Raw genomic sequence first — 17,191 nt, 5'->3', positions numbered from 1 at the left:
CAGGCTTAATATTTTTAGTCTCTTATCACATTCATTTTTTATGAACATTAAATATTGAAAAATAATTAGCTAATTTGGAAAAAATCGTTTTTAGAATTTACTCATAATAAAAAAAAAGAAAAAGTAACTAAATGAAATTCAAAAAAGCATTTCTTTTATACATGCGAAAACGAATGCTGTTTCCTTCAACAGAAGTAAAAGCTTGGTCAAATCTAATAATTCAAGGAATGTCAATTATTATTTAAAAAACAAAAAAAAAGTAATGAACACTAAATCGAATGAAATAAACGGAAGGTCCCTATTCCTATAAGGGTTACTTAAAAGTATAATAATAACTTATTTTTCAAACAAAAGTGCTCATGATTTTTTTATAGTTAAAGTTTTTTTGGTAATACCTATTTAAAAAATTAAAAGAAAAAAAAAAAAAAATTGAAACGAAAATATCACTACTACATTTGCGGCAGTTGGTCTATTGGAGTAGCAAATTTGAAATCCTGGGGGAAAAGATTGACGGCATGTGGAAACATTAATTTATAAGATTGTCTTATTGTAACATCTGCAACACCAGCAATGTCACCAATTTCTTTTTGTGATCTTTTGTCTTCAGAAGCCTAATAAAAAATTTCAATTATAAAACTGTACGGTTTTTATCGATCATTATAATTATAAAAAAATAATAATACGAGTCTAATTTTACCTGTGAAGCCATGTAAATAGCTGCGGCGGTTACAGAAATGGGCGATCTGCCAGGTACAATGTCTAATTCAACAGCCTTTCTGGCAATGTGAGTTGCTGCTTTCTGTACCATATTTGGTAGGCCCAAATTTGAACAAAATCTCGACATGAAATCACCAGTGGTGATGAGATCAACGCTAGTTTCGAGAGCTTTGAGAATGAGTTTAAAACACCTTCCAATTTCTTTCTTGCTAATTTTACTGACCGCACAGATTTCCTTAAATGTACGTGGCACCCCTTCTTGACGGCATGCAATGTATAAACAAGCTGAGGCAATAGCGTCATTTGCACGTCCCTTTAAATTCTTTCCATCATGCACTTTCTTGAAAAGATTGTTTGCCCTATCAACAATGGTTCTTGGAAGATTGATGCGATCTGCCATTGCGTTAATTTCACGAAAGGCATTTGTTAAAGTTCTGTCTGAACTACTCATCTGAATTTAATACATATTGATTACGAAATGATAAGTTTGTGAACGTTATTTTTAATTTTCGTACTTACAGTTCTACGATTTTGATATTTTGCAACTCCAAAACTGTCAAAAGAGGCAGCTCCAGTACCAGGTCCTATTATTGTACATAAATCTGAGCCATTTAACAAAGGATTTTCAGGACCACCAACACGAGATGGATCCACACCAGCCTTTTCATTACTAAATGTTCTCCACTCTGATCCTACGTCTATGACTCTGATATCGCAATTAGAACATCAGAAATTAATTTTCATATAACAAGATTTTTGTTTATTAAAATATGTACTTGCCTGTCCCCTACAACGAGACCACATTCCGAACAAATTTGATCTCCAGCTCTGTAATCTTCAATTAATGGAGCTTCTGGATGTGAATAGCAGCAAACTTTGTTTGTTTCGTGTCTGCAATAACACAAACAATTGTAATGTAAGTCATTAAATAACGACACTAGTTAAAAATATGAAAAATCGGTCTTTTACTCCACTGTTTACAACCAAAAATATAGTGTACATTATTTTTATTTTACAATAGAGTTTTACAAGTTTTAAACACAATGTTCATAAGTTTTCATTAAAAATCCATGGGTTATCCGGTTTTATTTAAACTCAATATCATTGTGAGATTTACTTTTAAAAAATGGCAACTGATAAGCTTACACTTATTTATGTACATAGTAATAAAAAAAATTTGATCAAAAACAAAAAATTGTCCGCACTAAAAGCAAAAATAAGTAAAAAAAAAACAAATTACTCAGATGTAAACATTTGTGAACAGATGTCACAGAGATGAAAGTAGTAATTAAAAGAACACGCGCCATAAAATACTGGAACAATAAAAACAATGGTGCTAAGTAGAAACATGAGGATTATGCTTATTTACTTTGTTGACACTGAGCGAATTAATCATATGTATGTAAAATAATCTACCAGGTGTTCGACTTTTCAGTATCGTATATGCGTTTGAACAAATTAATAATAAAAAGCATTGCATACCTCGAGTGTGTAGCCATGTTTTCCTTCTATTGTCAACTTGTGACCTGTTGGTTGGCTACTGGGTTACTTCGAACCAAACTCTGTTCTTCGCCTAGGCTTTTTTTCCTGCAGTGTATAAATAACCTGTAGCTAAAACCAACATGCATCGACTGTGGAAGCCTTTCCTTTACCGACTTAAATTTTTATTCTTGTTTTTGTACACTTATATCATGTCTATAGGCATATACGTATAGGCAGCAAAGCAAATAGCACATGCACATGCCACTTGCCACATGCACTTGGAGTGTTGGAGTGCATGTATAAACTCAAACAATCTCGCTGGCTCGCTGGCTGTTCGATTTGATGTTCGAGTTAAGCAAATCGACTATTTGAACCTCGAACTTCATGGATAGCGGTAATTTAAAATTTTATAAAATATATAAGTAAGTACTTGATTCTTTGTAAATTCGATCGACGTTATCGTCGCCGAGTACTCATAGAGTTCTGCAAAAAATTAATTCTAGACCAACAAAAGAGGTAAAGTATTCCATACTACGTATATACGTATGTACATTGTTCATATTTTATTATTTTAACTATTTGTATATGTACTATCTTCAGTTTTTATTACGTTTTTCACTTGATTAAGTTTCGTATCATTGATTATAGAATTTTATCACACAACTGTAAGTTTATAAAAAATGTATTTTCATAACTAACAGCGCAACAAAGAGTAAATCTTCAAAGTTAGTCAGTTTGGAACAACACTATCTATTGTGCGAATAAACCTAGAGCCACCTCATTAGACCTATGTGCCCCTTGATTGCTGTTTATTGTTATTATGTGTTGAGAAAAATTTTATTTTATTTTTACCAACGTTGTAATATTCAAGGATACGAGAATTAAAAGAATGTTGAAAAATACTGTAACGATTCAAAGTTTTAATTACAAAAATATTACATTTGTAGTTGATAAAAGATTTAAGTATTTGTTGAGATGCATGAAATTTTTATAGTTTTAACGGTATATTGGGCCAATATTGTGGTTTTGATTTTTCCATATGCCTATCAAGTGTAGCTTGAAGAGCTGCTTCCATAGCTAAAATCTTTGTACTTGCTTCACCATATATTAGTTTAGCTATTTCACTTTTCTTTCGAGTTTTTTCGAAGATATTTTCTTCTGCTTGCTGATCATCATCTTTAGATTCTTGATCCGATAGTTCACTTTCTTTCTGAGTTTTTAATTCTATCTTATGTCTAATACTTTGAGTCAAAAAGGTCATCATATCTTCATTCACGTGAAATTCTAAATTTTCATCTGTACAAGTTTCTTCTTCCTCATCCAAATTGTCTTCATGAAACTGTTCATGCTGATTTGTTTCAAACACAGAATGGCTTTTAGAGTTTGAACTTTGCATCAAATTTCTTATAGTTTCTTTTAATACACGATTTTCATGTTCTAAAGCATAGCATCGTGTTTTCCACCAAGTTACGTTGTGTCTACAAATAATACACTCAACAATCACATAATTTGCTAGTTTGTAGTTACTATATTTATCATATTAAACATGTATTGAACTAGAAGGTCTCACCTCTTTTGCCATTCGTGAGCTGCACTATAATTCTCCCAAAAAGCATTAGCATCCATTGTATTGTTTTTTAATTTTTCTTTTGTCACGTAAGTACTGTAATGCTTGGAGTTTTTACTTATTTTTTGCCGTTTCTCAGATTTAACCTCAAATTTTGGGTGGGATTGCTTACGATTGAGACGACGTTTACGTCTGCGTTTTCTGTTTCGTTTGCCACAGTTAATAAATTCCATTTGAATTGGCAAAACGAAAATTCGTTAGAGGATTCAACGATTATTGTTGTTTATCGAATCCATAACTTCGGAATAAAACCAGTTCTATCATACAAATGGTTTTTTATTCAAATGATGCTTTCGTTACAAGATTGAAATTTCACTCGACAATGCCTAAAAATTTTATGATCTTAAAATTCTATATGTACCTATGTACATGATAGTACAAATTTGCACTTCAAAAAAATATTTACAGCTTCACTTGACAATTTTTTGTGTTTCTCTTCTTATACTGATTAAATAAAAAAAAAAATTAAAATTTTGATAAAACGCCATTGGTGCTGCCTAGCGGAGAATTTATTAAGAAGTTGTGCAGTACCGACGGTTGGCCGGCTCACTCGCAGTTCTTCTCTTCTCGGTGGATGTTAGCCAGTCGGGCAAATAACGCCTTAGCTAGGGGTGTATTCCGCAAATGCTGCCAGCAGTTAAGTTACGTAGGTCGTGGTAACGCCGCATGGTTGGGCAGCGCTAGCGTCAACCTGTACTAACTGTCGGTGGGTTCCGCATGTCAACAAACTTCGATATTTTTTACTGTTTTCGCTCCCATGCCATCTGATATTTCGGAGTTTGTTGACATGCGGAACCCACCGACAGTTAGTACAGGTTGACGCTAGCGCTGCCCGACCATGCGGCGTTACCACGACCTACGTAACTTAACTGCTGGCAGCATTTGCGGAATACACCCATAGTCCGCAGGCTAAGTATACGTCCTTAACCGCCTTTTTCACTAACGTTTAGAATAATGATTGAGACAATCAATGATTGTATCATGAGTTTTTGTATAAAGTTCAATTTATACAAATAAGTTGGTAAATATAGGCACACATGATTAATATTTAAACATTTTAAGCTGTATAAATATATAACATAGATTCCAAATATGCATTATTACCGCTGGAATATGCTAACAAAACCAAATATCCGTCTTTCTCACCCAGCAAAATAATAGGTATCTGTATAATCCTGTATCAATTTATTGCACACATGCGAAATGTTCAATGACAGTAAACAATGACATAATTTCAAACTTTACTTTTAACTCTTCATTTCACACGTAATTTTACAATGCAATTGATAAATTATTATTCATACAAAAGTATTAATATTCTTATAGGAGGTCGATTTTCAGGCAAAAGATTATTTGTAAACTTGCCGTAAACAGCACAGCCAATGTCAACTTTTTATTTTCTATCTACACAACTAGTTGCGGCTGGTTTTAGCGTTTCAGATTTCTAAACTAAAAAGTGGCCCTAAAATTCTGAAGGAAAGCTTTAGATATTTTAGGCCCTAGAGCCATGTTGTCAATTATAAACCAGCCGCAACTTATTTGACAGATACAAAATAAAAATTCAACATTTTCTGTGCTGTTTGCGGCAAGTTTACAATTTATCTATTACTCGAAAGTATACATAAATAGGAGGTTAATATTCGTATAAAACATACACTGCAAACTTGCCGCAAGTAGCACAAACATCGTTAATTATTTATTTTGTATCTATTTCAAGAGTTGCGGCTGGTTCATAAGTGACTAAATGGCTCTAGGGCTAAGCTGCCTAAAGCTCTCCTTCAGAATTTCAGAAGCAATTTTTGGCCAAAAAAATCACGACCGCTAGATGGCGCTGATCCTAATGATTATAACTACTTATAGTAGAGCCATTTAATCAATTATAAACTAGCCGCAACTAATTTAGTAAATACAAAATAAAAAGATAACATTGTTTGTGCTACTTGCGGCAAGTTTGCAGTGTATGTTTTATACGAATATCAACCTCATATAAATTTATACTTTTGGGTAATAGATGAATTGTAAACTTGACGCAAACAGTGCGAACAACGTTAACTTTTTATTTTATATTTATGAAATTAGTTGCGGCTGGTTTATAAATGATTAAATGGCTCTAGTATAAGTATAGTAATAATCATTTGGATCAGCGCCATCTAGCGGTAGTGATTTTTTTGGCCAAAAATTGCTTCTGAAATTCTGATGGAGAGCTTTAGGCAGCTTAGCCCTAGAGCCGTTTAATCACTTATAAACCAGCCGCAACTATTGAAATAGATACAAAATTAATAATTAACGATGTTTGTGCTGTTTGCGGCAAGTTTACAATTTATCTATTACCCGAAAGTGTAAATATAAGAGAGGTCGATATTGGTGTAAAACATACACTGCAAACTTGCCGCAAGTAGCACAATTATCTTTAACTATTTATTTTGTATCTACGAAATTAGTTGCGGCTGGTTTATAATTGATTAAATGGCTCTACTATAAGTAGTTATAATCATTAGGATCAGCGCCATCTAGCGGTCGTGATTTTTTTGGCCAAAAATTGCTTCTGAAATTCTGAAAGAGAGCTTTAGGCAGCTTAGCCCTAGAGCCATTTAATTACTTATAAACCAGCCGCAACTAATTTCATAAATATAAAATAAAAAGTTAACGTTGTTTGCACTGTTTGCGTCAAGTTTACAATTCATCTATTACCCAAAAGTATAAATATATATGAGGTTGATATTCGTATAAAACATACACTGCAAACTTGCCGCAAGTAGCACAAACAATGTTATCTTTTTATTTTGTATTTACTAAATCAGTTGCGGCTAGTTTATAATTGATTAAATGGCTCTACTATAAGTAGTTATAATCATTAGGATCAGCGCCATCTAGCGGTCGTGATTTTTTTGGCCAAAAATTGCTTCTGAAATTCTGAAGGAGAGCTTTAGGCAGCTTAGCCCTAGAGCCATTTAGTCACTTATGAACCAGCCGCAACTCTTGAAATAGATACAAAATAAATAATTAACGATGTTTGTGCTACTTGCGGCAAGTTTGCAGTGTATGTTTTATACGAATATTAACCTCCTATTTATGTATACTTTCGAGTAATAGATAAATTGTAAACTTGCCGCAAACAGCACAGAAAATGTTGAATTTTTATTTTGTATCTGTCAAATAAGTTGCGGCTGGTTTATAATTGACAACATGGCTCTAGGGCCTAAAATATCTAAAGCTTTCCTTCAGAATTTTAGGGCCACTTTTTAGTTTAGAAATCTGAAACGCTAAAACCAGCCGCAACTAGTTGTGTAGATAGAAAATAAAAAGTTGACATTGGCTGTGCTGTTTACGGCAAGTTTACAAATAATCTTTTGCCTGAAAATCGACCTCCTATAAGAATATTAATACTTTTGTATGAATAATAATTTATCAATTGCATTGTAAAATTACGTGTGAAATGAAGAGTTAAAAGTAAAGTTTGAAATTATGTCATTGTTTACTGTCATTGAACATTTCGCATGTGTGCAATAAATTGATACAGGATTATACAGATACCTATTATTTTGCTGGGTGAGAAAGACGGATATTTGGTTTTGTTAGCATATTCCAGCGGTAATAATGCATATTTGGAATCTATGTTATATATTTATACAGCTTAAAATGTTTAAATATTAATCATGTGTGCCTATATTTACCAACTTATTTGTATAAATTGAACTTTATACAAAAACTCATGATACAATCATTGATTGTCTCAATCATTATTCTAAACGTTAGTGAAAAAGGCGGTTAAGGACGTATACTTAGCCTGCGGACTATGGGTGTATTCCGCAAATGCTGCCAGCAGTTAAGTTACGTAGGTCGTGGTAACGCCGCATGGTCGGGCGGCGCTAGCGTCAACCTGTACTAACTGTCGGTGGGTTCCGCATGTCAACAAACTCCGAAATATCAGATGGCATGGGAGTGAAAACAGTAAAAAATATCAAAGTTTGTTGACATGCGGAACCCACCGACAGTTAGTACAGGTTGACGCTAGCGCTGCCCGACCATGCGGCGTTACCACGACCTACGTAATTTAACTGCTGGCAGCATTTGCGGAACACACCCTAGGTCTTCGTATTTTTCCAGCCCCACTCCGTTCTTGGCCCAGGCCGAATCACCCGTTCCACCCGTCTCCCCTAAACTTTGATGTTGGTTGATGGTGTATGCTAGGAGAGCCGCTAGAGCTATGTGTCTCCGACTGGGCTTCCGTACAATTACCCTGTCAAGCAGATAGTAAAAAAAGACTTACGGCAGGACTGTATAAGAAATCATCCAACAAAAAATTACTCATATGTTATAATAAATTTTATTTATTAAATACGTAACTCTTATAAGAAATATACACTTTTTACTTCATATAAATCTAAAAAAGTTTATTTTGTAACACAAATCAGACTTAAATTTTTACTCTGCACTACTTACATTGATTCCAAAATTTTTTTTTTTACTTCATTCATATTAATGTACATTATTTTGATTTGTATATTTATAAGATTTCAATTAAAAATAATTATACTTAACATGATAAATTAACATAATTATCTATATTGTGCTGATGTATCACCCATAATAAATTTAATAGTACCACAATTTTCCTGAATGATTCTCTGTTTTCAGACAATAATTATCGAGTTTATCCGTAAAAAAATTAGTTTGCAGAAATATACATATGTATGTACTGTAAAATGTATCGTAAAAATATTTAATGACTTCTGCACGTTTATTAAATTCCAATGTTACTAAATTATGTACCATAAACATGACTCTGAAGTCGCTGCTTTTCTGCAAATACTTAGATGATGTAATTTTGAAATGACAGAATACAGAATCAGATAACGATAAAGATTCTATTATCATGGAATTAAAATAAATACAATTTTATAACCGATATATGCATATAAATACGTTACATTAGCAATTAAAAGTTTCATAAGTAAGATAAATTTATACTACGTTCAAAAGAAACTTCATTTTTTCCAAATTTAACATTAACACTTTCGTCGGTGTAACTATTCGAAGGAGCACTATCTCCATTAGTATTCGCTGTTTCATTGTTTAAATCTAATTGATCGTTAATTTTATTTTTTGGTTCTAGCCCTATGATTAGACGTACGTTGTCAGGAAGTTCTGGCTCTGCAGCCTTTAATTGATGATAAATACCTTCAGCCTTTGATAATGTCCAAGGTAATTCAATATGCAGGGATAGATCATTAATGTGCTGCAAATAAATAAATTAGACAATTAGCTGGGCATAAAGTTCAATACAAAATTGGTGTAAAAAGACATATTCATTACTTTTAAAATTTCAGTAAAACCATAACGATTTTCCATAAGAGTCGCTTTTTCTGTCTCTAAGATTGCTGCACAAAATAACAAATGAAAGTTTTTGCAAAGAAAATCAGTCCAAAGTATCTCCCATAGTTTCATAATGTCAACTGTATTAAATTCTCTTTTGAATAATACCAAGAGCCAGCGGAAACAGAAAAACATGTTTCCTGATTCATGTCTATCAAGGTATTGTGCTAGCTGAGGTTCTGTAACTTTAAGGAGACTGTAAAGTTGACAAAGTTGACCTTTCATACCAGCTTGGTCCATCTCGAAATTAGTGCTCTAAAAATAAAATTTTTTTGTAATTTCTAACGTTGCGCTGTCATTTTTCTTAGTAATAATGTTTGTAAAACTACTCACCACTTTATCCATAAAGCCTACAAAACACCAAAAGGCATCGACTTCATTATCCATTAGACACAATATTGGACTCAATAAGTCACTCATCCCTTGTACATATCCCAAATCAAAGTTGAACATAACGTATGTCATTAAAATATCATACAACTGCGTCAAATGAGGGTTATCTTCTCCCGAATAATAAGCATGTGTTCTGTCAGTTCTGTTTACATCTTTTTCTAAAACATTGAAATATAAAGGCTGTGTGGTACATTATTGCTTGCGGTAACATATGTAGTTGAACTGCAAAGGTTTAAAAAATTATTACCAATTAAACTTTTTCTATCACGATAATCTGAAAATCTATTTTCTTGATCTGGTGTCATTGATTTCCATTGTAATTTCATTGTGTAATATTCGTTTGTCTTTGCTTTTTTTAATTCAACTCTTTCTGCGTTTGTTGATTCCCATGGATAGTATTTGAGTAAAAACTTCCAAACTTCGTAACGCAACGAAGGAGAAATACCCTAGATAGGAAAAATTGATTTCGTGTTTTATAAAGTAAAAAATTAAACAGTTGTTTACAAAGACAATAAATTTTATTGGCCAACTTACCCCACGAAATATGATTTCTTTTACTTTTTCATGATTCTTAACTCTACCCTCTGCATCTTTGAACTGATCCCACTGTATTTGATTAAGAGGTGGCCCTGACACATCAAAAAATATCAATAAACTTATCATAGTTATTAAAAATTTCATTCCATTTATTTATAGTTAAGTTCTTGAATTTCTGTAATAATTCTTTATAGCAAAATTTACGGAAATTTAAAAATACCTCTTGAACAAGGAGGCCTTGGAGGTAACAAAATTCCTAAACCTGGCTCATCGATCACTTCATATTCTTCACCAGAACCAATGGAACCAACTGGTGGTTGCGGAACATTCCCTGTTAGGGACCGACTTAGAAGATCAGCTACTGCTTCTTCTACTGGGCGCTTTACAGGTTCTTTATATACTGCAATCATCAAATAAATTAAGTAATATTTTCTTATGATTGTTACCAAGGTAAGAAGAAGAATGTAGTAAAAGTACTAACACCATACATCAGCTAATTTGCTAAAGGCTTCCATTGTCGTTTCGTAGGGATGATTGTGTAGATTTTTCACGAATTTCCACACATAATCCGAGGTGTGTTCTTGTAAAATATCTAATTCCGCAAAAGATTTGTTTAGTACTGAACTCACCTCATCGAGAACAAGATAAAGATATTTGTCTTGCTTGGATCTGACGAATTTTAAAAAACCTTGTAAAGAATTGAAAAAGCTTTCAGCATTCAACAACTGAAAAAAGGCCACGTAAGTCGTGCCATCATTTTGCATGAATATCAACTGTTGGCCACCTTGGTGCACACGAAGTGACTTCAGTTCTGAAAATAATATTCTAACTGTTCTGCGTCCAAGAGAATCTGGACCTTCCGACGATGATCTTGTTCTTCTAGTATGTGTGTTGACAAGTGACCACTCGGGATCTTGATCTTGGCTCTCTGATACAACTGACACTTCGGTTGGCTTCCACTCGATGCATTTTCCAAAACTCTGAATTAATTAAATAAGATTTATTTATTTGGAAAAAAAAAAATTAAAAAAAAAAAAAAAACTTGTACTGGTAAAAAAAAGTTAATTACGTATTCGACAATATTGAGGCTTCCAGAGCTGTGAACTTCATCTTCTCTTGTGTTAGCTCCTCGCAAAACGACCCCGGTGTGGATACAGAGATCCTGTAAATATCCCGAGAATTGATATCTCAATTTTTTATTGCATTTCGTACAAGTTCATCTACACTGTAACGTAGATTTGTGTTTGTTGTTTTCGTAAACTGAATTTACCTTATTAATGTATCAAGCCGCGCTACAGACGCAAGGGATGCGTCACGCTCATAAATTAAAATAATATAACCTTAAAATAAGTTAAGTTCTCGAATTACCTAAAAGGACGTAAGCAGAAGTAACGATAAGCATTAAAGTTGAAGAAAAAAATCAAATGTACATGACGAAATATCAGCAAACACCGTTTCAAAAACTACAATGGGCTATCTGTCAAAGGCTTTGTTGTTGTGTGTCATCCAATGTATGTATGTACGACATACTTGTAACACACAACGAAAACAGAGTCGGACGAACAAAACTACTTAATTGATACAGCGCTTTCTCGATAACCAACTACCTACTTGTTGTTAAGTGTGAGACAAAAAGAAGACGCACATGACAAGAAACACTGATCTGAAAATTACCTTCCCCTGTTCCGTGGGTTCGAACATTTTATTGCCTGCAGCAGTCTTGGAAGCACACTCTCGTTTCCTCCCGTCCTATGCGAGATATTTATCTTGTGCAATTTCAAAACATCCTCTCGGAAAAGTATACCTACAGGATTTCCAGGTTGCAGATCAAGCCACTAACAATTAACCACATACACATACCACCTACATGTGTATTATAAGCAGCAATTATGGGGGTGTTAAATGCACAAACAAAAGTACTTATCAGTTGATTTATATTGGTACTCTCGCTCTCTCTCTCTTCTTGGCTTATCTTTGTGCAAACGTAAACATTAGAGATTGCTAGCAAAAACTTGACACTTGGTTATTCACTATGCTGTTAACAGTTTCACACTGACCAACGTTAGATCTACGTTATACCTATACACTTGGCATACTGGTGTACCTATATATGTATATATATGCCTATACTAACTAAATATGTCATATATACCGTCATGCGTTGTATTTTGTCCATTCTGTTCGTCGTACGTATAATATGCAACAACAATATAGGTACCTACACCCACTTATAAACTTACACTCACAATCAGTATTGAAAATTTATAATTACATGCTCTTTGCTTTATATAGGTACATCCATATTAAACATATAAGTATATATGTATGATATTATTAATACGTCGTCAAGCTGTACCTACTCAGAGTCCGTAAATATATGTACGCTATTACACCCAGTGTACACCCATGATTGTATTTTTTTACATCACTCTGAACACCCATTATTAAGTATATGCGCATTTAATAAGTACGCAATACTAAGAGTGACGTATATCGAGCTAGCAGCACCAAGTAACAATAACTAAAAGGTACTCCTATTTCTAAATTTGCAGTTCATTCGTTGTTATTTTGTCTAGCAAAAACGAAATTTCATGCTATTTACAAAACTGAGTTATGACAAGATTAGCTAGCTTATTGATGTATCAAGCAAGCAGCACATATATCACGTATCATCTCGACTTCAAAACGACCTAAAACACATTTAACGGCGAGAAAATTTGTTGCTCGCTTGGAGCTCAAACATGGGCCATTTACTATTTTGTCGCTTACCTTTTAAGGGCTCAAATTCGAAAGGGCCATTATATAATTATTGCGAATATCAAGCCAGCAGTACATATAATTAAGAGTGCCTTAATCAGTCAATTGACAAAAGTAACAAAACGTAAAGCTCCAATATAATCTAAAAAGACAAATATTCTCACCCCCGTCCTCGGCATATTATACGTATAGTTGGAGAAGAGAGAGAAAAAAAAAAAAACATATAAATAAAGCACGATGCATCAGCCTCTTATCGCCATGGGCAAAATTCGAAACTGCTTATTCATCGGGCGGGCATCCATACGCATATGATAAATAATACGTGCTCTTATCCGACTTTCATTCATTCGTTCATTCGTTGGTTCGTTGCTCACGTGTGTAGAAAAAAAAAGGTGCGACTTTTTGCTTCCGTCATTATTTCCCACTGCTTTCATGCCGTGTATCACAATATGACGTATAAAGGTACTATTATGTATTGTGCTCGTGTGCCGTGCGTAGTCGTGTATAACGGCACTTATTTTTCAGAAAAAAAGAAGAAGAAGAAGAAGAAAAAAAAAAAAAAAAGATCTTTTTCCGCGATTCCTTTTTATCTCCGTAGAAAGTTAAAATTTCATCACTCGCGTTTACTCGGGCAAGCGTGGATGCGTCATATTGTCTGCATCCGATCTTTTTATACATCAGTATATCGTTTGGCGCTTTCTACGTTTCTTTACTTGCTACGGCTTTCATTCGTCAAGAGATTTTGCTAAACAAAGCCAACGACTGATGTTTAAGAAACCTTTGAACAACCGATCGTGAATTTTGACAACTTTTTAAGCATCAGTGAGTGAAATTGTTACAGTAAACAATCAACATAAATGAGTGACAAAATCACTTGCAATTACAAGAAATATTTAACCAAAGTGCACCATGATCCATTATTTTATTTTATTTTTTTCCAAAGTAAAAAATATCAGACGCCCATTTAAAGTTTCATCTACACTTTTACTTTGAATATCTATTTTACGGTAAAAAATTGAAGAAAAAAAAAAAAAAAAATACGTTACATATAAATATATACGTTCATCTCTCGTTCAAGCAACCAAGCTGTTCTTTTCTTGCACTTTATACCTGTTGATCAATGCTATAACACGAAAATAATCCATAGTAATAACAGAAAAGAAAAAAAAAAAAAAAAAAGAAAACCAAATGACGTTTACCGTTTATTCTCGAAAACAAAAGAGACGACAAACGAAAGCGTCGTATACGTATTGTCGTACATTACACCCATTATTACGAGTGTTACCTACTTTTGGGGGCACGAAACCAGATAAGAGATTCGCACGGCGCGAGATGGGACGGGGGCTTTGTTTTTCCAAACGCGATTGATTTCTAGACACACATCCTCCGCAATTATTGATGGGCGCAGCCCACTACGTTTCGCGCGCCTCGGTCGCACACTCTCGTTCAAACAAATCGCGCCGCATACCAGCCGCACGTGTATACACGTGTACGTGTACCCACTGTATTGTTGTACTTGTACCCACACGCGAAGTGAAACCTCGAAATATTTGGCCAAGCCAAACATTCGCGCGTCATAAGAGGGACCCCCGGCGCGCTCGCCTCGCCAGTTACGTACCTCGAGCTCACCTGCCACGTACCCCCTGCCTGCTTTAGGGACCTTATTATACACAAGTCACGCGCCGAGAGATGCTCTGCTCGGTTCAGTCAAACTTGTACACTTTTTCACTTATTTAAAAAAAAAAAAAAAAGAAAACGAGAAAAAAATGATGCAGCTCCGCTCACTTCTACTACTACTGTCGTGTTTCCTCGCACCGGCGGTAAAATCGCAGACCTGCGGCGGTACCTATCGCGGTTTTCAATACACGATCGCCAGTCCAAACTACCCGCGCGGCTACCCCGAGAGCCTGGAGTGCACGTACCACCTGCAAGCCGACCAATCGACCGATTGCGAGCAGGACTTTCACCTGCAGTTCCAGGACTTTGACGTCCGGCCCTCGGACGATTGCAGGGACGATTATGTGCGAGTCGGCGATCGAAGCGTCTTTTGCGGTGCCGTCACCGGACTCCGCAGCTTCACTGGCGCGAAAAACAACAGCCTGACCATCCGATTTCACTCGGGCGGCACAAAGGGCCCCGCCAGGGGCTTCAAAATACTCGTCATGGCCATTCCCTGCTCGTTGAAGCTCAGCACCCGACCCAGAAACCAGTGAGTATATACGAACTCTCTCTCTCTCTCTCCTTACATGTTTGACCTTCTTGCACGATATTCCTGCGTATGAATTTCCAGCGCAAACGACGTGGGTGCGCTGTCCTCGGAAGCCCATGGGTCGCAGGATCAGATCCGGATAACCCCGTACTTGTTTTTGCCTCCAACCGAGAGGCAAAACCATACCGATCTTTTGGATGAAGCGTCGACGTCGCTCCCGATGGAGCTGCGGCCCCCGAGTCTCGAGGCGGGCGCCTTCCGGCCCTCGGAGCACCTCGTGTCCTGGGACAAGAGCTCGACGAGGGGCCTGCACACCGAGTCCCTCCTCGACCCGCAACTTGGACCCGCGAGTTGCGACAAAGGCGGGGACCCTCAAGGGCAACCGGTCGAGTACAACGCCGAGAGCGCCAATCTCCGCAACAACTACTACCCGCAGGACGCCAGCAGGCTGGGCTCGACCGCGAATCTCATCTACGACCCGCACCGGGGCCTCTACCAGCAGCAATCGGGCTACAACTACCTTGGCTATCCCACCAGCTACCAGAGCCTCAACACCTACAACCCGTATCAGTCCACCTTCAACCGGTACAACCCTTGGAACAGCCCTGGGGGCTACCTCGGCTCGCGGAGCGGCGAGTGTTGCAGCTTACCGACGGCCAGTCGGCGCTTCCTCCTCTCCAGTCCCGGCTTTCCCGGGAGCGTCTCGAATACCTACACCTGTCGCTACACCATCGCCAAAGCCTCGCCCGACGTCTGCCGGCTGCGCCTGAACCTTCGGTACTTCAACTTTGGAGCCGACTCTGGGCTTTACTGTAGCCACGGCCACCTGGAGATCGACGGTAGGCACCTGTGCGGCTGCAGGACCGGCCAAACCCTGCAGCTCCCGTTCGCCGAGCCCTACGCCAAGCAGCTCTCCGTCACCTACCGGGGCTACCCGAGAAACAACTTTGCCGGCTTCCTCGTCGACGTCGTCCAAGAGTCATGCGGATACAGCTCCGGCTACTACCCCACCCGCTCCTCCTACCCTTGCGCCAACTCGGGCTACCCATGCACCGGTGCCCAACCCTACGACCCGACGAACCCGATTTACTCGCCGTACCTGCGACGCCGACAGGATCTGGAAGCCGTTGCCGCGCCGTCCAACTCATCCACCGTGGGACCGCGGGCCAAGAGGGACCTTGGCTATTATTACCCAAAGCCGAGCGTAAGCTTCGAGGATAGCGGCGAGGCCGACGTGATCACCGCGGTCGGGTATCAGCCCCGGGATCGGTTGTTCGGGGGCAACTGCCAAAGCCGCGTGCTGCTCGACTGGGTCGTGGCGTCCAAGGAGGCCGCCCTGAGGAGCGCCAGGTGCGAGAGGTTTGGGATCTACAGGTCGGCCAGCGACCGCTCGGACCCGGATGGCTGCGAGGAAGTCGCGGCTAGTGGAGGATCGTTAAGGTCACCCGAGCGCCACAACGCTGGGATCGACAAATGCTGGAGGTGAGCAACTTTGCACAAGATGTACATGTAAGGTAATGTTGGAGACGCGATATTTTTCTTTTTTTTTTTTTTTTCTAGATTTAACGGGGCTGGCGGCGCTTGCAAACTGGAAGTTCGTTTGGAAGACTTTGGGCTGGAAGAGGAATCGAGCCAGGGGTGCGAGAGAGAGTACTTGTCATTCAGCAACGAGGACAAGCGGTACTGCGGAAGCTCGCTGAACAACCAGAAGCGTGAGTGTGTCTCTCCGAGGTGTATCCCGAGTCAAATGCGATTTGCACGTGTGTACGAGATTTTATTGTTTGCAGGGGTATTCGATCTGAGGCAAATGGGTGCCGTGGACATTCGCTTCGTCTCCGACTCGCGGGAGGCAGGAAGTGCTTTCAACATCGTTTTCTCGCAACAGCCGTGCGCAAACTGAGGAGCGAGTCTTTCTTCAAAGTTACACGCTGGACCTATTCTTTTTTCTTTGTTTTTGTCGAGTCGTGACGAAATACTTGCTCGAGACGTTTCGCAATGTTTCGTTTGCTCGAGTAAAGTGTCTGGTAATCTCAAATAAATGTTTTTTTTGTTTAATCATTATTATTATTATTATTATTATTATTATTATTATT

At 37.5% G+C, this 17,191-nt stretch overlaps 4 protein-coding genes across 4 annotated transcripts; 1 reads left to right on the top strand and 3 right to left on the bottom strand.

Moving 5' to 3' along the window:
• Positions 1-267: 267 nt before the first annotated feature.
• Positions 268-2,559, bottom strand: TfIIB (transcription factor IIB). Its single transcript, XM_014363685.2, has 5 exons — positions 2,200-2,559; positions 1,498-1,608; positions 1,237-1,423; positions 698-1,168; positions 268-611 (listed from the first exon to the last, which is right to left on the bottom strand). Exons 1-5 carry the CDS (start codon positions 2,214-2,216, stop codon positions 450-452), a joined length of 948 nt encoding a protein of 315 aa, XP_014219171.2. The 5' UTR covers positions 2,217-2,559; the 3' UTR covers positions 268-449.
• A 242-nt stretch (positions 2,560-2,801) lies between these two features.
• On the bottom strand, positions 2,802-4,360 carry LOC106647372 (uncharacterized). The gene is made up of 2 exons (XM_014363714.2): positions 3,770-4,360; positions 2,802-3,677 (listed from the first exon to the last, which is right to left on the bottom strand). Exons 1-2 carry the CDS (start codon positions 3,997-3,999, stop codon positions 3,188-3,190), a joined length of 720 nt encoding a protein of 239 aa, XP_014219200.2. The 5' UTR covers positions 4,000-4,360; the 3' UTR covers positions 2,802-3,187.
• A 3,910-nt stretch (positions 4,361-8,270) lies between these two features.
• Tbc1d15-17 (TBC1 domain family member 15/17) lies at positions 8,271-12,199 on the bottom strand. The gene is made up of 9 exons (XM_014363680.3): positions 11,807-12,199; positions 11,202-11,294; positions 10,614-11,112; positions 10,353-10,532; positions 10,130-10,224; positions 9,843-10,041; positions 9,536-9,753; positions 9,143-9,457; positions 8,271-9,065 (listed from the first exon to the last, which is right to left on the bottom strand). The coding sequence occupies exons 1-9, from the start codon at positions 11,831-11,833 to the stop codon at positions 8,775-8,777; spliced, it is 1,917 nt and encodes a 638-aa protein (XP_014219166.2). The 5' UTR covers positions 11,834-12,199; the 3' UTR covers positions 8,271-8,774.
• Positions 12,200-14,656: 2,457 nt separating this feature from the next.
• LOC106647348 (uncharacterized) lies at positions 14,657-17,116 on the top strand. The gene is made up of 4 exons (XM_014363686.2): positions 14,657-15,098; positions 15,180-16,580; positions 16,659-16,810; positions 16,886-17,116. The coding sequence occupies exons 1-4, from the start codon at positions 14,659-14,661 to the stop codon at positions 16,996-16,998; spliced, it is 2,106 nt and encodes a 701-aa protein (XP_014219172.2). The 5' UTR covers positions 14,657-14,658; the 3' UTR covers positions 16,999-17,116.
• Positions 17,117-17,191: the final 75 nt, after the last annotated feature.

Source organism: Copidosoma floridanum, unplaced genomic scaffold, assembly GCF_036245765.1.
Source record: "Copidosoma floridanum isolate Cflo_tuat_1 unplaced genomic scaffold, Cflo_Japanese_pri ptg000013l, whole genome shotgun sequence".
Lineage (NCBI taxonomy): Eukaryota > Metazoa > Arthropoda > Insecta > Hymenoptera > Encyrtidae > Copidosoma > Copidosoma floridanum.
This window is presented reverse-complemented; position numbering and strand designations above follow the sequence as displayed.

Excerpts from the sequence above, each read along its gene's own strand:
- TfIIB (XM_014363685.2), bottom strand. Across the intron at positions 1,424-1,497 it reads GGTCTCGTTGTAGGGGACAG|AGTCATAGACGTAGGATCAG; the intron begins GCAAGTACATAT and ends TTGCGATATCAG. Across the intron at positions 612-697 it reads CTATTTACATGGCTTCACAG|GCTTCTGAAGACAAAAGATC; the intron begins GTAAAATTAGAC and ends ATTTTTTATTAG.
- LOC106647372 (XM_014363714.2), bottom strand. The coding sequence starts at position 3,999 with ATGGAATTTATTAACTGTGGCAAACGAAACAGAAAACGCAGACGTAAA. Across the intron at positions 3,678-3,769 it reads GCTCACGAATGGCAAAAGAG|ACACAACGTAACTTGGTGGA; the intron begins GTGAGACCTTCT and ends TATTATTTGTAG.
- Tbc1d15-17 (XM_014363680.3), bottom strand. The coding sequence starts at position 11,833 with ATGTTCGAACCCACGGAACAGGGGAAG. Across the intron at positions 11,295-11,806 it reads AACCCACGGAACAGGGGAAG|GATCTCTGTATCCACACCGG; the intron begins GTAATTTTCAGA and ends GGATATTTACAG. Across the intron at positions 9,754-9,842 it reads TGATAGAAAAAGTTTAATTG|AAAAAGATGTAAACAGAACT; the intron begins GTAATAATTTTT and ends TCAATGTTTTAG.
- LOC106647348 (XM_014363686.2), top strand. The coding sequence starts at position 14,659 with ATGCAGCTCCGCTCACTTCTACTACTACTGTCGTGTTTCCTCGCACCG. Across the intron at positions 16,581-16,658 it reads GGGATCGACAAATGCTGGAG|ATTTAACGGGGCTGGCGGCG; the intron begins GTGAGCAACTTT and ends TTTTTTTTCTAG. Across the intron at positions 16,811-16,885 it reads CTCGCTGAACAACCAGAAGC|GGGTATTCGATCTGAGGCAA; the intron begins GTGAGTGTGTCT and ends TATTGTTTGCAG.